The sequence below is a fragment of the Neomonachus schauinslandi genome, chromosome 5, assembly GCF_002201575.2.
Source record: "Neomonachus schauinslandi chromosome 5, ASM220157v2, whole genome shotgun sequence".
NCBI classification, from domain to species: Eukaryota; Metazoa; Chordata; class Mammalia; order Carnivora; family Phocidae; genus Neomonachus; species Neomonachus schauinslandi.
The window spans coordinates 9,752,601-9,776,870 of NC_058407.1; the positions used below are offsets into that span (position 1 = coordinate 9,752,601).

General features: G+C 55.6%; 2 protein-coding genes across 2 annotated transcripts; both read right to left on the reverse strand.

Moving 5' to 3' along the window:
* Positions 1-623: 623 nt before the first annotated feature.
* Positions 624-12,121, reverse strand: LOC110578160 (DNA dC->dU-editing enzyme APOBEC-3G-like). The gene is given in 11 exon segments (XM_021687677.1): positions 624-720; positions 1,059-1,174; positions 1,401-1,668; positions 2,308-2,489; positions 2,492-2,515; positions 2,518-2,590; positions 2,592-2,616; positions 8,643-8,754; positions 8,976-9,255; positions 10,600-10,753; positions 12,069-12,121. Coding segments are annotated over 11 exon segments (1,308 nt in total). The 5' UTR covers positions 12,095-12,121; the 3' UTR covers positions 624-672.
* A 7,969-nt stretch (positions 12,122-20,090) lies between these two features.
* Positions 20,091-23,983, reverse strand: LOC110579380 (DNA dC->dU-editing enzyme APOBEC-3G-like). Its single transcript, XM_044915796.1, has 5 exons — positions 23,954-23,983; positions 22,835-22,969; positions 21,170-21,447; positions 20,521-20,636; positions 20,091-20,238 (listed from the first exon to the last, which is right to left on the reverse strand). Exons 1-5 carry the CDS (start codon positions 23,980-23,982, stop codon positions 20,230-20,232), a joined length of 567 nt encoding a protein of 188 aa, XP_044771731.1. The 5' UTR covers position 23,983; the 3' UTR covers positions 20,091-20,229.
* Positions 23,984-24,270: the final 287 nt, after the last annotated feature.

The window sequence follows — 24,270 nt, forward strand, 5'->3', positions numbered from 1 at the left end:
AGCGCCACCTTCATCAGACCAGCTCTGCAGCATAGTTTGGGGGCTCCTTCCTGGCTTGGAAGCCTCCAAATCTAGCTCTCCCTCTTTCCCAGAGCTTCAAGGAGCCACCCAACATCTTTTTAACAAATTTTTTTTCTTGTTTTAATTGGCTGGAGTTGGTCCTTATTGCTTCAATGAAGAACACCGAATAACACCGTCCAACTGGTTTTATTTATCCCCCCAAGCAATTCAGTGAGCAACTGCATGCACTCAACAGTTTTATCTTATTTATTTAGACACAGAGTAGATACTCAGAAGGAACAGAGAATATTGGGATGATAAAATGATCCAACTATTCTAGACTTTAGAGGGAATTCTCAAATACATTTTTTTCTTGGTGCAGTAGGATAAAAAGTCCTTTATACTCATTTTTTATGAGGGAAAGTCCTGATCTCCCTTTTAGAAAATAACCCAAGTTTTACAGACTTAAAAATTATTTTTATCTTTTCAGTTATAAAAATATATACCCACTTATTTAAGAAAAAAAAAGAAACAAAAGAATGAAGGAGGCAAGGAAGGTTTTCTGGACTCGGGGGAGGCTCAGGTATGCCTGTGGAACTCACAAGTTGCTCCTAAAAGTCAGCAGTTTATGAAGCATCAAGATGCTCCAGGAACGGGGTAGGGGGTTGATGGTCATTGAAGTTGCAAATTTCTGAATTCATTCTCTAAATCATTCTGTGGCTGCTGAGAGAGAAAGAGAATAATTAGAAGTGTCATTGGCAGCCAACGGTGCGGGGAGCAAGCAAAGGAGAGGGGACATGAAGAGCCGGGTCAAAGAGGGCCAGGGAGGTCTCGAGGGAACCAGAAAACAGACAAGATCCTAAGAAAAGGGAGACAAGGAAGGAACTGGGAGCCCCTGTTGGGGTGAGGGGAAGGATGTTGGGAGAAAAGAGAAAGGTGTAGGGGCACAGTGGGGACAGAGAGCAAGGAGAGGAGGGACAGAGACAAGGGGGCACTGGAGCTGGGATGAGGGGCACGGGGCGGGGGGGCCAGGCGCCTGCAGCAGGACAGCTTCTCACCTCAAGGATCTTCCGGAGCCGACGGGTTATGCTTTCACTGTACTGTTCCAGCTTGTTCCAGGGCTGGAAAGGCTTGCCCTGGTTGTCCACAAACTCCCTCCAGCAGTCCTCAAACTCTGAAATGAAGAGGGAAGGCAGTCAGGCCCCAGGGGCAGCAAAGCCACAAGCGTGCACCCTGCAATTCCAGGGACCCCTCCTTCCTTTGCCCTTCCTGGTGGTGTCACAGCTTGGGCCTCAGCTGGGCCACCACCTTTTGGTCCAGGAACCCCCCCTCCCCCAGTGGCTTTTCTCTCTTGGAGCTGCAAACCCTCCCATCCCCTGACAGCTCTGCTCTCTCCCTACCCAGGGAGCTCATGACAGCCACTGGGATCCTGGATGCGTGCAGTTGCTTCAGCCCCTTCTTATTCTCCTTGAGCCAGTGGAAATACAGGCGGGAGGCAAAGAGCCGCAGGCTGATGTGGCGGTGGTCTCTGACAAACGCAACCAGTTCCTTCGCACAGGTGGGGCAGGGGCTCCATGTGACATAGCAGGTGATTTCGAATCTCTGGGATGTGTCCAGTCGTAGTGCCTTGATATTGTCAATAAAGCGAATTTCTGCATGGCGCTTCTTCTAGGGAGGGTCCCAGACAGAAGAAAGGTCACATACTGAGGGCACCACTGGGGATAAGGGGCTCTGCCCTATGAACTTGCCTAAGATGGGGAAAGAAACTTCCTTCCTTCTCCCACTCACCCATTGATTCAGCACCCCAAATCATCTGCAGCTTGATCTGAATCAGACCCAACCCCCTGGGAGGAGACGGGTTGGCAGACAGACACCCCCATGGCACCAGTCCCAGATGTTCGGCAGACCTTGCCTTTTGGACATCAGGAGATGTTAGAATGTGGGGTTCCCAAGGAGCAGGTCAGAATGGGAGGGAGGCAGGATGGGGCAGGTGGGAAGGGGGGACAGAAAAGCAGAGGGCAGGTGTATGAGGGAGTTCTTGGAGGTGGGGTTGAGCGCTCAGTCCTTGGAAGACCGCTTGGCTTCTCAGAAGCAGCGACTGAACTGACATCCGGAGGACAAGTAAATATTATATTCTCAAAGAGGGGCAGGAAGAGCGTTCTGCTGGAGGGAAGAGCTTCTGCAGAGGCCCAGGGACGAGAAAACCATGGAAAACCATGGAGAGTTCCCAGGAAGCAGGGCTAACAGACCCAGTTAAGCCTCGGTATTTTCCCCACCGGCCCTGTCTCCAGACAGCCCGCCTGGCACCTTGTTTTGAAGGCAGACTCTGGCAATTATGGTGCCTTCATGTGGCTTCAGCTGGTAGCACAAGTAGGTTGTCCTCCGGTGGTAGGGCTTTGGGGCCCGGGGTTGGTTGCCGAACTGATAGAAGAATATTTCTTGTTGTAGTGGATTCATTGTGGTTCTGTGCAAGAGGAAGAAAACCAAAGATGCAGAGAGCATCTTCTGGTGTTACCCCAGGCTCTGTCACCTTCTGAACCCAACTCCTTGGTCCACTTGGGCCCCTGGGGTGGGGAGGGAAGGGACATTCTCCTCTTTCTTTGTTGTCCAGGAGGGCTGGGAAGGGGGAAAGAAGAGGGTGAGCTCTCCCACCTGTACACAGCCCCACCTCCGGTCTGGTGGAGCACCCACCATGCCCACACTGGAGGTCATTGCAGGCGGGGTGCCTTGGGCTGGCTGGGGGGCCCCACCCTGAGAACTTGACATCAGAACTTTTTGGCTCACCCATCTTTGTCCTGTGCCCCAGACCCCTCTGTTCAGGTCCCACGGACATCTCAACCCTGATGTCCAATGCCACAACCCTTCTCTTTGGGGATGGAAGGGCTGCACTAGTAATTCTTCTAACTCTCTGCTCTTTGCTTAGGCGTGGGCATCACAATCTTAACTGTCTGTACAAAGCACAGAGAGGCTGGTGAACAGGAAAAAATGTTGTCACCAAGGGAGCGTTGTGACAGAGACCTTGGCTAAAGGTCAAATAGCTTTTCCTCCCCCCAGTTGTGATTATATTCTAGAGAGTATTCCATCTTGTATCTTACTTGTTTTCTAGTTGCAGAGTGACCTGGCTCATGTGGGCATGCGTGCATGGGATTCTTTTTGATAAACGCTGTCAGCTCTGCAAAGATACAAGTAGGTGGACAGAACTAGGAGCCCTCCTGCCTGCCCCAGAGAGGTGCATGAGAGCTCTAACCAGCAGAGCCCCACTGCGGGTGGACATTATTGACCAAGCAGATGCCAAACAGCCTGAACGAGCTGGGGAAGCTTGATGGGGACCCAGCCCACTCTCCTTCTTTTAAAAAAAAATTTTTTTTTTTGACAGAGACAGAGATAGCGAGAGCAGGAACACAAGCAGCGGGAGTGGGAGAGGGAGAAGCAGGCTTCCGCCTGAGGAGGGAGCCCGATGTGGGACTCGATCCCAGGACCCTGGGATCATGACCTGAGCCGAAGGCAGACGCTTAACGACTGAGCCACCCAGGCGCCCCTGCCCACTCTCCTTCTGGACACTCCACCCAAAGCTAACGTGACCTGGCCGACCACTGAGTCTGGCTCAGGTGACCACAGACGCTTGGAACCGGACACAGGAATTAAGCCAAGGGTGTCATTCCTCAGGGCACAGACTACGGGATACCGTGTTCCTGCAAGGCCAGAAATACTTTCCCCATATTTCCAGCCAACTTGTTGAAACACCACGGATTCTATCAACAAAAGACCATTGCTGTCATCTGTTATGCTAATTAACAAAGCCACTAATTTCATCAATGGAAACCCATCTCTGATACCCCTTATGCTAATTAGTAAAGCTTCAGGTGCATTTTGATGACTGTCATTGAAAAAGCCATCTCTGGATTGTGGCCTTGGATTACCCGCCAGTGACCTCACCCGAAGCTGCTACGCTCGGTGCTCAGGGCACCTGGTTGCCCTCAGCATGAAGATTAGAACAGAAACATCCATTCACAGCACACTTAGGACAACCAACTGCCCCGTGGCTTCCCAATTTTGGCACTGAAGTTCCCACGTCCTGGGAAACTCCCCAGTCCCTGGTAAACCAGACACTCAAGGCTGAACTATTTCAAATCTTAGACAAGTGCACTGTCTTAGTGGCACAAATGTTAAAGCTTGACCTCGAATAGCTAAAATTGAGGGATGATAGAAACAACTCGTAAGGAGCATTTAAAGACTAATTTAATTTTTCACACTTGGTAGTGTCTTTGTGGGAAACAATGTATCTTTTTTTTTTTTTTAAAGATTTCATTTATTTATTTGACAGAGAGATAGACAGAAGAGCACAAGCAGAGGGAGAGGGAGAAGCAGGCTCTGCACTGAGCAGGGAGCCCGATGCGGGACTCGATCCCAGGACCCTGAGATCATGACCTGAGCGGAAGGCAGACGCTTAACCATCTGAGCCACCCAGGCGCCCCAACAATGTATCTTCTTGTCTTGGAGAGGATTTTTCCCTCCACAGAACAGAAATGAAACCATCCACAGAACTAAGTCTGCAGAAAGCCGCCCGCAGTTAAAGATTGCTAGGAAAACGCCGGAGGGAACTTAGAGGATGCTTTGCTTAAGATGATGAACATTACCCAGGGAACACCGTCTATGTGGTCATCATAGCCACGAGGTGCTTGGCTTCTGCAAACAAAGCATCAATGATGTGCACTGCTGAGCTGGTCTTCAGACCTGGACCAGGGAAGCAGTAGGACCACTGACCACAATCTGGATGAAACCAGACCGGCTGGTACCAGAAAGACAAGTTAATCAATCTTGACGTTTACCTAATCCCCAATCAATCAGAAGAACCCATGAGCCTGGACCCCTAACCCTGAATTTTTGCCCTTAAACACACTTACTTGCAAACCATCGGGGAGTTTAGGACCTTTGAGCATCAGCTCCCAGTTCTCCTGGGTGGCACCACACCAGTAACTAGCCTGTCTCTTCAGCACAGAAACCCAGTGTTAGTTCTTTATTGGCTTCCTGAGCATCAGGCAGATGAACTCTTGCTCAGATCGGTTACAGAAATTAGAGCATTCTTTGCAAAATTGTGCAAGTCTTTAAAATAAAATGTATAAATATGCTTTTATAGCTGACTCCAACAATTGTCTCAATCATCCTTGAATCTAAAGTCTGTAACTAAAGTCTACAACTAAGCTTAAATAAAGTGCTTTAGGAAGACCCAGGGGCCACGCCTAGGGGATGGGCCTAGGGGATAGGGCAGAGACAGGATGTGGAGGCAGCAGGGGTTGGGGAGGGGGGTTGGGGGGATGGGCACCTGCCCAGGCGGGCCTGCAGGTCAGAGGCAGGAACAGACCCTGCGGATGGAATGATTAGGTGTCAGAGAGGGAGAGAAGTGGGGCTGGGAGGAGGAAGGAGGCAGAGAGCCAAGCGAGCAGTGGTACTTGGTCCCTGCAGCCCCATCCCACGCTCCTTGACAGGCTCGTCCCATCCTGGCCTGAGCCCTGGGTCTCCAGCTCCACTTCCCTCTCACAAGGCTGCTCTTGGCCTTGGGAAAGCCCTGTATCTGTGAGTGTCCTCCCACAGTAGTCTGAGTGGTGGACCCACCCTCTTCCTGCCAGACAAAAGCTGGGGTGGGAGGCCCTAGCTTGATTGTGCTTCTGTGGACTCCCACCCACCTTCTTTCCTCCAGACTTACCTGACCTTGGGAGTTCCTATGCAGCTGCCTCTCCTCAGCTGGCTTGTCCTAGCCCTGCCCTTTGTCTGGGGCACCAGGGCTCTATTCTTCTCGCTGGCCTTGCTTTGGGAAAGCCCCAATCTGGAGTGACCTCCCCGGGCTGCTGGCTGCCTCCCTGGATGCCCCACCTCCTTCCTGCTTTGGCTTTAGGGGTGGGAGGGCCCTCGGGTGGTTGCACTTCCTTGGGCTCAGACCCACCTTCTCTCCTTCTCTGAGATGCCCCGCCCTGGGCAGAGCTGCCCTTGGGTGGGGCAGCAGGACCAAGTTATTGCAAAGAGAAAGAGAAAGTAGGATATGCCCGAGGGGGTTGGGAGAGCTTGGCTGGAGAGAGCTGGATGGAGGCTGGCTTCTGGGGAGGGCCAGGCTCTCCGAGGAGTGGAGTAAGCCCTTTCCTCATTATCCCTGTGTTGCCCTTAGGAGTCATTCATATCCTGTCAGGGCTCTGGGCATCAGGAAAGTGAGGTCTACAGGTCAGATCTTCATCTCCAACCCTGGAGAAGGCAGGTGTGTTGAGCAGATCCTGTACTCCATCCTCTACCAGAGCCCCCAGTAGCTTTGGAAGGGGCCTATCATTATCCTGACACCTTTGATGAGGTCCCAGCACAGAGAGGTTAAGCTACTCTCTGGAGCCACACAGCAAACCAATGGCAGAGCTGGAATGCCTTCCAGGGGTACCGACCTGGCTCCTCCCACTTCCTCAGTGTTCCATGAGTAGGAGGGATCTTGCTGCCCCCACAAGGCCTCCCAGATCAGGGATCAGGGACCTGGACTTGAAGTGTGCGTCCTGAAAGCTATCCGCTTGCCTTGTCACATGTCCACCAAGACCCCCGGATGGAAAAACAACGAGCAACTGGGGAAAGTTGAATTCTACAGAGGAGGTCTTAGAGCAGCCGCCTGCCATCCCCAGTCCAGACCGCATGCATATACAAGTCCCCGAACTTCTCCCAGCTGGTGGCCCCCGCCATACACACCTCATTTTGCCCTACAGGCCCTGGGATGGCCCCAAGGGGGTAACAAGAGCACGAGCAAGAGTTGGAGGATCTGAGGGAATGGCGTCCCCTCCACACCCATCTATTCTCATATCCAGAGGCCCCTGAAGAAGAAGTTTCCAGAATGAGAACCTGGGCTCAGGCCCTTCCAAGAGAGTGATCAGATCTGCATACTCAGGTGTTGACCAAATTGACAGCTAAGACGCCTCTGGCCAGAGAAGCAGGAAGGCTGAATTCTTGCTAGCCATCAGAGATGGGCAGAGAACGGGGATGTGCGAGAGCAGGATGGTGACTGTTTTAGAAGAAATGTCCTGAAGGCCCCCACGGATCTCTAAGACTGGCCTTCTGCATGGTTCTTTTCTCCAGAAGGAGGGGATATTTCGAGCAGGCCACTTTGGCCCGTTTCGACGACGCACGCAGTCGAGAGGTATGCCGTCCACACATGCCTCTCTGTGCCTCCATGCGTGAGGCCGCGAGGGCAGAGAGAGCAGCAGGGCAGACTGGGCGGGGGGCAACCCGAGCCCTTCTGCGTTCTTCCCTTGGCCCCCAGGCAGCAGGACAGACAGGGAGCCGCGGGGAGGGCCAGAGGTCTGTGGCCACCAACAATTCACACCTAGCCAGCCAAGATCAGAGGGAGAAATAGCTGGTCTGAATGGGACCTGGCACGTTCTCCACAATGATTTTAGGGATGTCTTCCAAACCGAACACCCGCCCTCTTGCTTCTCCTGCCTCTGCCTTTGCCTCTGCCTGCCCAGAATCCCACCGTCTAGGGCTGACCTCTTGCTCCTTTTCACCGTGCCCTGGTCCAGGCCACCCCATGGACCACTGCCGCCGACCTCCCCCCAGTATGTTCATGGGGTCCTCGGCTCTGTGGTCAAAGAACCAGATGGTCCCTGTTTTACCTCTATGGCTCGCGCTTCCCTGTCTCCCCGACTTGATTCTTGGCCGCCTGCCACTTTTGATTCTGCTTTTTTGGAAAAGTTCCGATGATCTCAGTGCTCCCATATCCAATCCTACATTTAAAAAAACCCCCAAAACGTATTTAAATGTAAACTCACTCTCCGTTGCTATCTCCAGGCTGCAACCTGCCCAGAGCTTCCCCTCTGGAAGCAATGTGGGAAGGGGATAAGGGACATGGGAGTGAGGGCAGGTGTGATGGTGACCGGGGCGGGAGGCGGTGGCGGTGGGGGGGAGGGGTCCAGGGCAGCAAGGATTGGAAGGGAAGCAGGTTGGGCGGGGGGGGGGGGGGGGGGACAGCTCAGGCATAACCCAGGAGACAGATACGCAAAATAAGGATCCTGGTTTTGCCCCGCGCCTTCAGCTCAAGAAGGCCCTGTGTCATTGTCTGGGCTGAACCGTGTGCCCCCCAAATCCATCCGCTAAAGTCTCAACCCTAGTGCCTCAGAATGTGACTATATTTTAGGTACAGACTTTAAAAAGATGGCTGTTAAAATGAGGCCCTTTAGGAGGGGCCCGAATCCAATCTGCCTGATGTTGTTATGAGAAGGGGAGACCGGGACACGCAGAGGGACACCAGGGTCTCCCCGCAGCGAGCCCAGAGGACAGACCGCTGAATCCTGGAGCAGCAGTACACTCTCATCAAGGACCCTGGTTCTCTGAGAAGTCACATAATCGGGAAGGATGTTTCTCACAGCTTCTGGTTTTCACACTTAGAAATATTCGTGCCCATATACCTTCAGTTTATTAACGAGATTTGGTTAATGTGGTGAGATGGAAGGAACCAGGTGGGGGCCCCTTCATGGGGGAGAGGGAAGTCTTGAGGAAGGAGGGAGGATGCGCAGGAGGAAAGTGGGGGGGGCCTGAGGGACTGGGGTGGGCGGTGAAGGTGGCTGGAGCCCAGGAGGGGGCGCAGCAGCAGGGAGAGACCAGGAGGCTGAGGATGCCCTCACCTAAGAATATTCTCAAGCTCTGTGGCCAGCAAATCATTATCTTTTAATAGATTCCGACTCTGGAAGCGCATCCCCCTGTGGTCCACAAAGTTGTCCCAACAGTATTCATAATCTAAGATAAAGAGGGAAGAGGGCAGTCAGGTGGGCCCTGGGACGCCTTCTTCTCCTGACCCTCCCGTACCCTCCCTGCCAGGCGCCACCAGTCCTGCCTCAGTTTCCCAGGATCTCTTCCCACTCACTCTCCCTAGGGATAGTCTAGATCCTTCACCACCACCACCCCGCCCCAGTCCTATTCCCTCCCACAGTCCTGTCCCCAGCTCCTTCTGCTCTCACCTTCAAAGGACATGATGTTCAGGTGGACTCCTGCAGACCATAGCTTGTGAAGTCCGTCCTGGAAATCTGGGAGCCAGAAGTAGTAGAGGCGGGCGGTGGAGATGCTCAGCGTCACGTTCCTGTATTCCCTCAGGAATCTGACCACCTCCTCTGCACAGGTGGGGCAGGGGCTCCAGGATAAGAACCAGGTGACATGGTAATGCTCGTCAGGGGACAGATTCTGGTCATAGAACCAAGAGAGGAAGCAGAGTTCTGCGTGGCAGGGAGCCTCGGGATAGACCTGGGAGAGGTGGAGAAGAGAAGGGGATACTCTTGGCTGGCAGAGCAGGCAGTTTGGCAGGGCTGGGTGCCGTGGGGGGAGGGGGGAGGGCGCAGGAGTCACAGAGGCATGTTGTTCATTGATTTATCCCTCCTTTTCATCTCTCCCCACACTGTCTCTTCTGACTGAGCCATTCCTTCCCACAGTCATCAACATCAATTCCAACATCAAATCCATCCATCCATCCATCCATCCATCCACCCGTCCATCCGTCCATCCATCCACCTATCCATCCATCCATCCTGCAGGCATCCTACTGGACCTGGGCCAGGCTCTCTGGGGTCCAGGCTGGTTCCGTGGGTGCTGTCTGCTGGGGAAGGCCACACAGCCATGCTGCCCCACAGGAGAGCCACTAGCCCCACCTGTCTCCAGAGCACTTGACATGTGGCTTGTCTGAATTAAGAAGTGGGGGAAGTGTAAAATACACATCTCATTCCAACGACATAGTAAAAAAGATGAATGTAAATGACCTCATGAAGAATTTTTACATTAATTATAATTTGAAATAATCTCTTAGATATATTACCCAATACATTATCAATACTAATTTCATCAGTTTATCTTAACTCTTTAAACACTGGGTACTAGAAAACATTAAATGACATACGTGACTCCCATGACGTTTCTGTGGGTTAGTACTGGGGTACCCTTGACCCAGCCCATAATGGCTCTCTCCTGCAAAGAGGCTTTGAAAAGCCTGCAGTGTCAGGAGAGAGGAGAGGGCAGGGGTGTGGTGTGGTGGAACATCTTTCAGGAGTGGCAGGTGGTTAGGGGGCAGGGCTGCAGGAGGGTGGTCTGGCTCCAGCAACCGCTGAAGCTGGTCATGGGTGCCATGGCAGCCTTCCAGGGACACCTGGGCTGTGGCTGGGAGCAGGCCGGGGGCAGGCAGATGAGGGGTGCGGGCTCTCTCCTGAGGGATCACAGGTCCTGGGTCCGGACGAGTCAGTGGTGCGGCCGCGGCCGAGGACTCGACTGGCAGAACCATTACTAGGGCAGAAAAGGCTCTGGTGTCCAATCAGCCCTGACTTTCTAGACGTGCTCTTTTACCAAAGCCTGCTAGAGGCCAAGCTCCATGACAAGACTCGGAGATGAATGCAGGTGGACTCTCTGAACAAGGCCCACAGGCTACGTCAAACGGCATCCTGTATCTGGTTCCAGGAGGGCCAAGCAGGGAGCTCTTGGGCCAAAGACTTAGGACAATGTTGGGGAAGGAGCGTGCACTACGGAGAGCCCCCACCTGGCCTCTTATTCCATTCTTTTCTGCCTTCCCAACTGACTCAGCTCCTGCCTGTAAACAGGCCTTACCTCGTTTGGAAAGACCCCCCAGTCATATGAGGGGTGTCCCTCCCCCTCTCTTTCCACTTGGAAGCAGAGGTAGCACAAGTTCCGCCTGGAAGCGTAGAGCAGACTTCGGAAGTGGAAGGAGAAGGTTTTAGGACTTATCCGCTCCATTGGGTCTCTGGGGGCGAAAAGACAGAAAACCGAAAATGCGGAGAGTACTCTCTGGAGTTGTCCCTGGCCTGTGGCCTCCCCTGGGCACAGGGGCTCCCTGCCCTGCCCCCACTCCAGGGCCCTGAGCATTGTCTGCCGCTTTTCCAGGCTGGACGGTTGGGGGGGTGGGGTGTGCTGCTAGGGACAGCAGGGACGGGGGACCTCTCCTGCAGGGGCCCCTGTGGGCCTGCTTCTTCCAGCCACGCTGGTTTTCCTGCCCATTCATCCCCCAACCCATTAGAAAAATTGCAAAGAGAAATAGGAAGCCTCCATCCCCAGAGAACGGCTTTTCTAATACTGCACTTCAATTAGTTCCTGATTTTTTTAACCTATGCGTTAAAAAAAAAAAAAAGTATCAGGTTAATGCATACCTTCAGAGGTTCAGGTTACTATTCTAAGTGCTTTAAGTATCTGAACTCACAGAGTTCTCCCCAGATCCCATGAGAGCCAACCCCACCGTTGAGGGAAGGAAGCGGGGCAGGAGGTGGAGCAGCCTGGGCAAGCCCAGGGCTAGTGAGTGATGGGGCCCCGGCTCCCCAGGCTGGCTATTTCCCGCAGGGACCTCCCATGACTGCGGTGGCAGCAGCCTGCAGTCCTGCCTGGGCCTTTTTCTCAACTTCATTGTAAATATGTGCATTTCTCCCAACCATGGCATCTTTCCCCCAGCTGCAGGTCAGTGGTACTTACAAACATGAAGCCTGAAGCTTGGTCACCAAGGTTAGGGGTAAGGTTGAGAACAGGCTGCATTTACGTGTCTGCCCGAGATTGGGAGAGCCCTGCAATAGGTGACTTCTCTTCTTGCCTCCGAGAGCTAGCCTCACACCGTGTTTATAATGGTGTAAAAATTATAGAAAACCAATCAATGTGCTTTAAACTAAATCCACCCACTTCTTCGCTCATGCTTTAGTTAAATTCTAAGCGCTAAGAGAGCACAGAAACTTCCAGAAGCCTCAGAGAGTGGCATCACCCGGCACAGGCTGGGAGGGGCAGGCTCGACAGACTTTCAGACCCAGAGGTTGGCCTGGAGGACCCCGGGGCTGGGTGGAGGTGCGGGAGGGGCGTGTTCAGAAGCAATAGTGCGAGCATCCCCAGAATAGGGTGAGGACCCAGGCAGGAGTGGGTCCTGCAGAGAAGGAGCCCAGAGAGGAAGAGAAAGGAAGGAGGGCCACAGGGAGGAGGAAGAGGCCAAGGACAGAGGCACACAAGGGCAGGGCCACCAGGAGAGAGGGGCTGCGGAAGGGGGCCCAGTTGGGGGGGTGGCGCGGACAGAGGAGCAGGGGTACCTTGGGCGGTGGCGCCAGGGCTCCATTCTTCTCACCGGCTTTGCTTTAGGAAAGCCCCCACCGCGGGATCTGAGACCTCTCAGGCCGCCTCCATCGAGGCCCCACCTCCTTCCTGCTTTGGCTTCAGGGGTGGGAGGGCCCTCGGGTGGTTGCACTTCCTTAGGCTCAGACCCACCTTCTCTCCTTCTCTGAGCACCCCCACCCCCAACCACACGGGCAGAGCTGCCCTCGGTGCAGCAGGACCCGAGTTATTGCAGAGAAAGAGAAAGTAGGATGCCAGAGGGGGTTGGGACAGCCTGGCTAAAGAGAGCAGGACAGAGGCAGGCAGGAGGCTGGCTCCAGGGAGAGGCAGGCTCTGCGAGGAGCAGAGTGAGCCCCTTCCTCATCACCCCTGTGCCCCCAAGTCTGGACCCAGGTGTTGCTCTACACCTGTCTGCTGGATGAGTGGAAGAGAAAAGGAAGTGTGGATCTCGTGTCAGGACTCTGGTGTTTTCTCCTGATTCCACAGCAGTGAGGGCACAGATGTGCTTTGAGCTCCTAATTCTGTGGTGGGTCCTCTGCCTAAGGCCCCTCAGCCTTATCTGACAGCCAGGGGGAGAGGGACAGATGGAGAAGGAGGAGGATGGAGAAGGAGGGGACAGCTTTAGTTTCTCTTCCTCTTCTTAGGACACTAATCCCCTCATGGCGTCCCACTCTCATGATACCGTCTAAACCTAATCACCCCAAAGAAGCCCCCTTTTCCAAACACCATCACACTGGGGTTTAGGGCTTCAACATATGAATTTGGGGAACACAAACATTCAGCTCATAACAGTTGTGGCTGACAGGATTCCTTTCACTGACTCAGGGACAAGATGGCTGACCCTGTCACGGGGAGCAACCAACTCCATTTTGTGTTTGTTTTTTTCTTTCTTAACACTTCCTCTGCCACAGGGCTAGCAAACACACCCCCCTCCAGGGTGGGAGAAGCTCAAGGAGGATGTGAGGGAGGTTCTTACAGTTGTGGTTTCACACTAAGGAGGTGAGTCAAGTCAGCACCTCAACATGGGCTCCTGTTAGAAAAGGTTGCATCGTCACAGCATCCCACTCAATTGGCCAAACTGAACTCTCTTGTGGCCCACCTCTATCTAAGACTACTGTTAAGGGGAATTCTGGCAAATACAGTTCAGCCTGGCCAAGTCCATGCATCAGAGCTGCCGCAAGGGGGCAGAACCCTGAAAATGGCTTTGGGATTACATGGAATCTACAGAATTGACATTTTAACAATATGGAGCCTTCTGATCCACGAACATGGTATATCTCTCCTTTTTTTTTTTTTTAACATCTTCTTTGCTTTTTCTTAGTAATGTTTTGTAGTTTTCAGTGTATGGATCTGACACTTTTGCAAGATGATGTTTAGTGCTGCTTTCAGAGACAGATTTTTAGTAATAGGTAACAGCAAACCCTCCTATCAAGTTTACTATAGATCAGGCACTCTTCATAATATATGTAGATATAAATATCAACAAATTCATTTAAGCCTCACAAACATCTAGGTAAAAGTTGTATTATTATCTCCAATTTATATGCCTATAATTTGGCTAGAGAACTTGCCAGATGTCATAATCCAGCAAGCGGTAAGGGCAGGATTGGAACTCAGGCAGCTGGCCTCCAGAGTCCCTCCTCCAGCCACTACTCTATACTGCTGGGTAATAGCTGCTGGTGTTCACACAATAACACAGAAAATCAAGACTGATGTTCTGTGAGTGTAAGATTTTAATCTTACATTCAGATTCGTTGAACTAGTTCTTTGAACTAGTTTTATGACACAGCAAGATCTCTCTCCCTCAATTGTTGTGGTGGCAGGGAGGGACAATTTCATCCCTATCTTACATTATTCTGTATTTATGAAGATTTGCAGATTTTTTAGAATGAGGCTGTGAAACATCATTAGATAGCAGGAAAGCCAATAGAAGGCTGGTAGGGCCAAATCTTAGAAAAATAAAGGGAGAGGGGGAAGGTGGATAGGATTTCCCTTGAAAAGAGTCTAAAACGAAGACCTTACCCCATCTCCTCCCTGGTAATCAGGGAATACACACTAGGACCAACACCAGAGCCCATATCCGATTGGAAAACACTGAAGAGACTAACTGAATGAGTCGATGAGGGATGTTCTGGGGAAAGAACATCGCCCTGGTGAAGCTGGGCTCAGATGACCTCAGTTCCTCTTATGCCCTTTATGGCCTCCTGAGCTCTGCCACAGTCACCTGCCTGCAGCCAGTGCCCATGACAGCAGAGCTGATAAAGGAAGTGCTGTGTGCTCACTGGATGGAATATCCTGCAGCCAGGAGAACTGATGATCTACAACCACAAGAAACAGGACACTCCTAAAAGCCTGAATAGGATGGCCAGGAGGCATGGGAGAAGAGATTTTCTTTCTCACTCTACCGATTACAAATTGCTTAGGTGTTTTAGTAGATGCCAACACTATTAAAAATTTTTTTTAAGAATATACAAGAATGGGCTCCCAATAGCTTTTGTTATTATGGTAACTAATATACCCCATGACTATTTTAAGGGGTCCTCCTTTGATGGGGCCCAGTTGAAAGGCAAGGGCACAGCCTATGACCAGAGTTGCTGAGCCAAGGACTGAATGAGCAGTGGGGTGGAACAGAGCCTCCATCCATTGTCTTGACAGGTGCATGCTCTTTCCCAAGACGTACTGAGCTGGGCATCAGAGGGCAAGTGGGCCGTGGCAGCTACTCCAATAGCAGCTGGACATCAACGTGAGGGAGCAAAGGATGCCATTTCCTGCTCTAAAAGAGCAAGGATGAAAAGACAGACTCCAAATTCTACTGAGGAGCCCAGAAAGACACCCAGACACAGGGACATAGTGGGGCATCAGCAGTCTGTGGGGATCCATGGACATGGCTCAGGGTCCAAGGTGGCATCTCAAAGAAGTGCTTTTTCAGGCCGCGGTCACGCGAGGTGACTCATGCCAGGGCATCTTGGAGAGGAAAGTCCCAGAGGGTCGAAGGAGAAACTAAAGGTCTTAATTCGTGCTGGATCTAACAGAGACAAAGAAAAATGAAATCTAGTAGTCAGAGGTGAAGCTCCAAGGGAAGGAGAGAGGCAACCATGAGGGAGAAGAGGAGAAAAGTGGAGTGGGAGAAAAGAATCAGGATCAGAGAGGAAGATAAGCACTCTGGGCAGATGGAGAGAAGCAAAGGATCCAAGACAAGAAAAATGGAAGAAGACAGGGAGAGAGGGAGGGAGACACAGAAGGAGGAAGGGAGGGACAGAAGGACAGGGGACTGACCAGGGACAGCAGAGCTAAGTTGAAGTGAGCCCAGGGACCGGAAAGAGGCAGCAGGAACCTGGGGGAGAAAGGAGGGTCTCCCCCAAGGGGAGGAAGGGCCAGTGAGGGGGGACATGGGAAAGAGAGGGGCCAAGGGCGTCCCACCGCAGGACCCTTCCAGCACCTGGGTGCAGGCCACACCAGGGCTCACAGGCCTCCCTGGGGTCCCTGAGTCCTCTCAGCTCCTGTGAACTCTGTGGTGGGAGAGGAGACAGGCAGCTTCCCTGCAGGAAGCAGAGGCCGCCCACCCGCACATGCCCCCTGTCTGCTTCCTCGCCCTCCCAGGGCGCTGAAATTGTCCCCCGTCTCATCTACCCCGGACTCTGCCCCCACACTCACCACAGGCCAGAATCCTCCCTCTGGGGGCTGGCTGGGCACTCCCACCACCCCTGCCTGGCCGCTGATCCCCGGAAGCCCCCCCACCCCGTGCCGGGTCCCAGCTCCTGCCCATCTGCGGGGATGACCTGTGGTGGGGTCCGAGCTACAAAGTCCTCAGGCAGGGGTCTCTGTGCTCAGGTCAGGAACCTAGACCTTCTGGGCACATTCAGAACCAGGGCTCCGGGAAATGTACCATGGGACCCGGCAGCCCCTGTGTGCTTCCAGTTTCCCCCCAGAATGTTCTCCAAGCGTGTGGGCCACATTTCCACATGGCGAGATTCCCGCCCACGGGGAAGGCAAGGCTAGGTCAGTCCTTCACTGTGTCCCCCAGCCATTCAACAGCACCCAGGAGCCCGGACTCGGGGTCCCACCCCGGCGGGAACCTGGGATGCAAGGATGGGCCAGGCACCGTCCTGCCCCCGGGGAGATCGCAGTCTGGAGCAGACAGGGGAGGACCCGGTGACCTCACCTCTCCATCCCACAGACCCCGCTCTATCCGCCCGCATACCCCGCAGTCTGGACTTGGCCCCGCCAGCCGAGGGGACGACTCAGGATGGGGTGTCCCTCTTTGTCGTCCCCGCCCACCGCCACGCCACCAGCCCCTCTGCGCTACACATGCTGGGAGGACAGGTGTGTGGTTGAGAAGAGCCCTCCGACAGCTGCACTTCTCTCCCTGCACATCCCTGCCCGGGGCCTGACTGTGAAGAACATGGTTGTGAAGCCAGACGGGCATCACTGGCCAGTTGCACCAGATGGTAACATAGGTAAAGCCTTGGGCCACCCGCCCCGTGTCCGAGAAAGACAAAGTCTTCCGGGGGCATCTGGCTACTGGAGGCAGGAAAAATAGGGACAGAGGGCTTTCTGGGGTCCAGGCAGGTGCTTTTTTGTCTCTGTGTCTCCAACCACTGGGACCAGCCTGGGAAGCTTTTGTGGCCTTTGCTGGTGGGCCCCGGGCAGCCCAGCCCTGAATTCAGCTGGTCCTTGTGGGCACATCTCACGCTTTTGTCTGTGGGAGTTGGGGACATGGTCACCCTGAGACCCAGAGGCTGCCTGCTCCCTCCCTCAGGCCCCCTGTGTGTGATGACTGTCCCCAGGGCCCCCGCCCCAGGTCGCTGATCCTCTGTCCCCCTGGCCACTGGGCTTCTCCCCTGCCCGTGGCCTCTGACCCCACGGGTCCCAACCTGAACCCCTTCTCCTTTAGGGAGCAGCTTTAGGTGGCCAACATGGGACCCTCTAACTGGGTGACTCTGCTGAACCCAGCTGTGGCAGGTGGGGCCTTCCTCCAGAGTGATGCGAGCTCAGGAACACAGGGATTTTGTTCCAGAATAGTGGCCAGGCTTGGTTTGGGGCTGATCTGCTCCCAGGCCGCCGGCTGGTCCCGTTCCTCCCCTGCCAGGACACCCCAGACTCAGGAGGGCCTGGGGCGGGGGTGTCCCCAGGCGCCTCTCACAGCCTCCGCTGGGAGAGGAGCTCCAAGCAGGTTGTCACAGGAAAGTCTGTCCAAGCGCACCGAAGCTTCAGCATCCAGTCTTTGGGGATTTCCTCCAACCACCTGTCCAAAATGCCAGAGCATCTATAAAACTCAGTGCCGCAGCTTTCTTGAGAATACCGAACATTTGGAAAGAACCTCAATGTGCTCCATTAGAGGATTGTTCGGATCAAGCGAATAGAATATTGGATATTACTTGTCCTTTTGAATATGGAGGCCGTCCTCCCAGGATTTGAAGAGTGGGCATTCCTTTTATGACATGTTTCAGACTTGGGGGAACGAGTATGACATGCTGCGGGGGGGGGGGGGGGTTGGGAAGCAGGCCTGCAGGTGTGGGCACAGTCTGGTTTCAGGTGCGGGGCAGCGGACCCCCTGCGGGCCAGAGGCCAGCCCTGCTCCCAGGGCTGTGCCTGTCTTCCTCCCTTGACTCCCTTGCCCCTCCTGAGTCTGAGCTGGAAGTCAGGGGTGACAGGTTTTCCCGAACCTTATGGCCAGCAGGAAACGGGGGCCACTGGGGCCAGGTCGGCTGTCTTGTGTCTATTTCTTAAGTCGGGTGTGGGCACTGGGTGCCCACGTGGCGTCCTATTTAAAGCTTTATTTAAATAAACGATTGAGAAAGCCTGTTAATGGTGGGCTTATAACGTGACAGGGGAGTGATTTAGATTGTCGGGAAAGTACCGTCTGTGAAAATAAAGGGCAAGTGGGTTTCCTTTCCGAAAAGTAATGTTTCCTGTAGGAGCCTGTATAACTTCATCTTCCCCTAAAAAGGAGCCCCTTGCTTTTTGCTTTTGAAATCACATCTGAGATTAGGATGTTGCTTGTAAAATTGCATAAACCTCTACACTTACCACTTAACCACTCTGGCTGCCCGCCCAGCACGGCCTCCCAGCCCCTGGCTGCTCAAGCTGGGGGCCAGAACGGGCAGGACAGGGGCGGATTTGTGGACTGAGGGATCCCCGGAAGCAGAGACATCCCCTCTGTTCTGCACCAGCATCATCGTGTGTGGACGAACAACCATGTCCAACCTTGTCCTAAGCCCTGGACACTGACCGGTCACACAGCCCCCGGTCAGTCCCTAGTACTCTCAGTATGGTCCAGGTCCCCAGTGGGAACCGTGCTTCTGGGATCTCCCGTCTGCCCCCGTCCGGGGAAGGACACGGCTCTTGTCCACTGAAGGATGCACAGGCTCTGAAGCTGTGGGGTCTGTCCCCCTTCTCTCTTCCCCCAGGAGTGAGCCATGCAGGCCGCAGGAGGTGCTGTGTGGGGGCAGGCTGCCACTGGGGCCCCGGGAGCCCAGCAGGAGAAGACAGGCGCCTGGAGGGGAGCTGGGGAGCAGGGGCCAGGATGGGGGGGCAGGTGCAGACGGCAGCGCTGAGCTCCCTCCGCTCCTGTCTCCTGGGATACAGCCCCGAAGTCCACCCCCTGGAGGCAGCTCTCCGTGGCTGGCAGCCCTGCTCCCCCAGCGCCCTGTCCTTAGGCTCCTTCTGCCCCGCCCTCCACGGCTGCTCTGGGCACCCCTCACGCCCCCGCGGTGCCCCTGTCCTCTCCTTTCTACCGTCTCTCTGGGTCACTTCGCCCCTCCCAGCTCCTCCCCTTTGGGGTGCCTGCCCTCCCCTGACGGAGCCCCTTCCTGCCCGCTGGACCACGGTGCTCTAGCCCTTCCTCTCCGTCCCTCCCTTGTCTCAACCCCAATGATGCCTCTCCCCAGCCCCTTACACTCACTGTGTGAGGCTGGGACACCCCATAGGCCCTGACAGGGGAGCAGAAGTCTGTGAGGAGGGACCGGGGACTTGCGCTGGGCCTCAGGAAGGCTTGTGCAGACCCACCGGCTGCCAGGGCCCCACTCAGGGGGTGTGGACTCCACAGAGAAGAGCGCGAGGGCGGGCCAGGCCTGTGGGGCGTCCGGCCCTGCGGCCTGTCCTATGTGGGCCCTGACCGGGGGCTCTGTCCCCGGCGGCCTGGGTCATGAAGGGGCAGAGCTCAGCTTCTGAGCAGGGAAGCCCCTCCCTCTGGCTTCCTCTCTAGGGCAGGGCAGGTAGCAGGGGTGAGGACTGGAGAACCTGCTGCCCACCCCCAGCCTCAAATGCGCGGGTCCTCCCCAATATTTGGACTCATTCTTTCTATTCTCTGACAGCGTGGCTGTCATTTCCAATCAGCGCCGCTGACAATAAGATAGGTTGGCAGGGGGGGAGGTTTCTGAGTTCTAGATCCCTCCCGCCCCCGCCCCTCCCCCAGGTAAGGCTTAGCTGATTCTTGCTCCCACCAGAGGGAATTTGGGTGACCGCTACCCCCTTAGGGGCCCGCCGCAAAGGGAGAGGTATTTGCAGGCTTGCGAATGTTTGCAAGCCTTTATGGAGCTCTCTGGACTTCATGACACATTGCCAGAGAGAACCTTTGGTAGAAGAACCTTAAGATTCCCTTTCATGGCTCTGCACTTGAAATCGAGTAAAGTAATTACTTCTCTAAAAATTGAAAACTCGGGCGCCTGGGTGGCTCAGTTGGTTGAGCGACTGCCTTCGGCTCAGGTCATGATCCTGGAGTCCCGGGATCGAGTCCCGCATCGGGCTCCCTGCTCGGCGGGGAGTCTGCTTCTCCCTCTGACCCTCCTCCCTCTCGTGCTCTCTGTCTCTCATTCTCTCTGTCTCAAATAAATAAATAAATAAATAAAATTAAAATAAATAAATAAATAAATAAAAATTGAAAACTCTTCTGACAGCGATGAGTGCGATCTTAATCATGTATCTTTGGAACCCAAGATAGAGTTTCCATGACAAATAAATCTACTCAGATTTTGTTTTTAAAGACAACTTCTTCTGGACTCATTGCCTTCTGCGGGTTTCTTTGCATCAATCTGGAGATGGTGGTGGAGGGCAAGTTTGCATTTCTTGGGAGGAAGTGTTTTATTCTGCGGTTCACAGAGGTGTCTTGTGGTCTTTAGCCAGACTGAGGTCCATCCTTCAGGCTCCCTGCTCCAGGAGGAGAAGGTGCAGTTGCATGGGGCGGGCCGTGAGACCGGTGGGCAGAGGGAACAGAGAAGGGGTCTGGCTGCCACAGAGATGGGGAAGGGAGGGGACACAGGGAGGTGAGGGAGCAGAGGAGTGTGGCAGGAGGGGCGGGAGGGGTGGAGCCGGCTCCCAGGAGGGAGCAGGGAACCCAGTGGAGGCTCTGAGAGGGGCAGCAAGAAGCCAGGGAGGGGAGAGGAGGGAGGAGGGCAGGGGAGGTGGCAGGGAGGGAGGGAGGAACCTCACCCGGAGAATGCCCTGCAGTTTCTCAGAGAATTTCTGACTCTCCGTGTCCAGACCCGGCCAGGGCTGGAAGCGGTTTCCCTTGTGGTGCACGAAGGCGTTCCAGCAGTGCTCAAACTCTGCAGCGGGGCGGGGGAGGGCCGTGAGCTGGGCTCTGGGGAGGGCCGGGGGCGGGGGGGGGGGGGGGGGGGCCGGGGGGGGGGGGGGGGGGGGGGGGGGGGGGGGGGGGGGGGGGGGGGGGGGGGGGGGCCACAGGGTGTCTGACTCTCAGGCACAGACCCTGCTCCTCCCAACCACATCCCCGCGCTCTCTCCTCCCCCAGCACTCCCCTGACCCCCGGGACTCTTCCTTCAGCCTGGAACCTCAGCCAGCCTGACTTCCCTTCTTCCTGGAAGCCCCAAGTCTCTCTGCCATGTCGGCCCACCATTCTCCCTCCCCTTGCGGAGACACCTGTCCTGCCCTGACGGCTCTCTTCCCACCGACCCTGCTGTCCTGTGCTGTCCAGGCTCTAGCCTCCCCTCTGCAGGCGGCCAACAGGGGCTACCGCCAGGGACGCTACTCCTGCCCACCCCCCCTATAGCAGCCCCCCGCCCCCGTCGGGCCTCTCTCTGCCCTCTGCCCCCCCCCACCCCCCGGGGAGGCCCACACTGACCCCTGGAGGTCATGATGGCTATGCTGGCCCCAGCCCTCTTCAGGGTGCGCAAGCCCTCGTCATAGTGTCCGAGGGTATAGAGGCGGGAGGCGAAGAGGCTCAGGCTCACGTGGCTGTTCTCCTTCAGGAACTGAGCCATGTCCTGCGCACAGTCAGTGCAGGGGCTCCAGGAGAGAAAGCAGGTAACCCCATAGTGGAGCTTCGGGTCCAGGTCCCAGGACTGGATCTGCTCCAGCAAGCGGGACTCCGCGTGGCAGGGGGGCTCGGGTCTCTGGGCCCTCTGAGCACAGAAGAGCAGGAAGGGCTTCTGTCATTGGCGGTGAACATGGGGGAGGTGGGACCAGGGTGAGGCAGGGGGGTGCTGGCCTCAGGCACAAAATAGAGGGGGAGCCCTTCTCAGCATGGAGATGACTGGGGTTCCAGGGCAGTATCCCCAGGATCCGGGGTCCCCACCACTGGCAGACAAGCTAGGCGGACAGTTTCCCAGGGGCCCGATGAGCGGTGCTGAGCACGCTGCCTTCTGCCTCTGCTCACTAGGGCTCTGCACCGCGCTGGACCTGACGGGTCTTCATTTAAATGGTTGTGATTTCATTTCTCCTGGGATTTGCAGGAAGTTTGACTTTTAAACGACTGCTTTAAACTATGATTCAACTTGACCACTGAGTTTCTGGAGCTCTCTAAACTTGTGCCCAAGGGAAGGGCCTTCGGGACCCTCACCTAGTGGGGGCCCTGCAGACAGCAGCAGAAGAGCCCCAGGACGGGAGAGAGGAGGCCAGGAGAGCTCCAAGGTCACCGGCCTGATGCCCTGGAAGCGGGTGCTTCCTCCAGGCAGGCGTCCACCCCTGTCTCCATCCGCCCCCACCGAACCCCACTCCCATCTGCGCACCAGCACTTCCACAAGCTTCTGCTCTGGGCCTCACCCTGCGCTGAGCCCGCGGGTGAGCCAACGGGCTCACCGTGCGGAGAGGAATGGGGTAGGGGCGCCCAGCGGAGAGGTGCGCCTGGGTCACGGGATGAATGTCATTGTCCGGACTCATGGGACTGTGGAGATGGGTCCGACCTGTCCAGGGAAGGATCGGCAAGCAGGGACTGGGAGCAAGTCAGGTCACCGCTGCAAGCGCAGACACGTGGGCGGAGTGGGATGGGGACTCGGGGACCGAGGGGGCGTCCCCGGGTGATGCCGGAGTGGGGAGCAGTGCCTTTGGCAGGATCTCCAGCAGTGGGCAGGGGTCCTGCCAGGGCCCCCGCTGGTGACCAGGGGGAGAGTCGAGAGCCAACGGAATTCGGGTTCTGTGGCCAGCAGCTGCCCCAAGCAGGGGCCAGGGAAGAAGCTGACCCCTTGTCCAGAAGCCTTTTGCTCTGTCCTAACCCTTCCTCAGAGGCACAGCGGGTGGGAGAGGCTGAGCCCGGGCCTTGGGGTGACAGGGGCTGACGGTGCCAGGCCCTGGGACACCGTGACTGCTTTCTGACGTGTGGCTCCAAGCCAGCAACCACAGCAGAAACAGTCCCCACCTGACTCCAGGCCAAGGTGTGGCAGCTGTGGGGACCGAAGGGGAGACACGGGTGAGACCCTCCCGGGTCCACCCAGAAGCTTCTACCCTGAACGCCCCAGGATCGGGAGGCCGTGTGAGCTGCGGTCAGGCTGGGCTGGTCACCTTATTGCACAGGATGCCCTTGTCCTGGCCCAGAGGGACCCCGGAGCCCGGATCGGGACGCTCCACCTTGTAGCAGAGGTAGGTCCTGGGCGGCCAATTATCATTGCGGAAGTTCTCGGTGAAGGTGTCCTCATCCAGTAGGTGTCTATGGACAAAGGGGTGGGGGAGAGGCTGAAAGACACGGCCTCCCCCTGGAGTATCGAGAGTCCTCTTGCTGATGGATGTTTGGAATAGAAGAGAGATTTTACATAAAAACTGAAGAGACTTCGATCTTTGAAAATCTAAATTATTTCTCCTGGGCTCATTGCCTTTGGCTGGTTTCTTTGGATCCTCTGCCCCATGCCCCTTCCCCCTGCACCCCACATACCGGCCAGACCCACAGAGGACGGGCTTCCGCTGGCTTTGCTGGAGCCCCCCAGCCTCCCTCTGTGACCCCTTCCGGGAGCTCCCGGGGAGGTCAGCCCAATGCTCTGTCAGATGACCCCCAGGAGCCGCCCAGGGCGCTCAGACCCTCTGCTGGGGCCTCTCCCTGTGCCCAGGGTAGGCTCTCATCCCCTCTCCTGGCCTCACCATCCCATCCCATCCCATCCCATCCCCGCTGACCTACTCCCCTACGTGGAGGGACACCCTGGGGCTTTCCCCCCTTGACTTCACGGTTATCCCGCGCCACGGGGTACGTCGGGGCCAACGCATGCCCGTGTGGGACAATTGCCGAAAAGAGAACACCAGAGCCTATTCTTCTTAAATAATCATGGGATCTTCTGTAATCATGAAAATACCACAAACCCTTTACAAAACTGAAATCTTAAAGCTAAAAGGGACCTCCCGGCCCACAGTTCAGAAGGGATTCCCCAGGCGGAAAGAGTAGATTCCCGAGGGGATTGCGGAAGCCAAGGATGGGGACCGTCAGGGATGAGTCCCCGGTAGCCTGGGGGAGGCTGGCTGGACAAGCAGACTGGGCATCAGCTGACGGGGCTCGGTGGGCCTGGGACGGGCCAGCAGGAAGGAGGCAACGAAGAGCAGGAGCCCGCAGGGGTCCAGGAGGAGACCTTGAGGGAGTGGCGAGTCCCCATCAGACAGCCCCGAGGAGGGGCTCAGGAGCCGGGGTGATGCAGGGGGCTGGGCTTACCTGTCCCAGGCCTCTGCACCCGCATCCATGTCTCGGTCCCTTCACCACCTCTGGCTCTGTGTCCGCGGCTTCTCGGCCTCGTCACGCCTATGCTGTCCTCTTGGGGTGCCCTTCAAGGACCCAGGGGCCTTATAAGCCATCGGAGCTCCTGGAAGCGGCTGAACTGGCATTACTGGGACACACCCTTCCTAGACTCGGGCTACGCATGCCACCCTCCTGGGTGTTGACGTAGGAGGAACTTCTCTGCCAGCTGTCACATCCCTAGGTCCTCGGGGGTCAACTTAGGTTTTGGTTTCTCTGCTCAGCCAAAGGCCCTA

What these genes read in the sequence shown, in the direction of transcription:
- LOC110579380 (XM_044915796.1), bottom strand. Translation starts at nt 23,982, where the DNA reads ATGGATGCGGGTGCAGAGGCCTGGGACAG. An exon ending in GGTGCAGAGGCCTGGGACAG is followed by an intron (nt 22,970 to 23,953) that starts GTAAGCCCAGCC and finishes CTTTGTCCATAG; the next exon opens with ACACCTACTGGATGAGGACA. An exon ending in AGCCATCATGACCTCCAGGG is followed by an intron (nt 20,637 to 21,169) that starts GTCAGTGTGGGC and finishes GCCCCGCTGCAG; the next exon opens with AGTTTGAGCACTGCTGGAAC.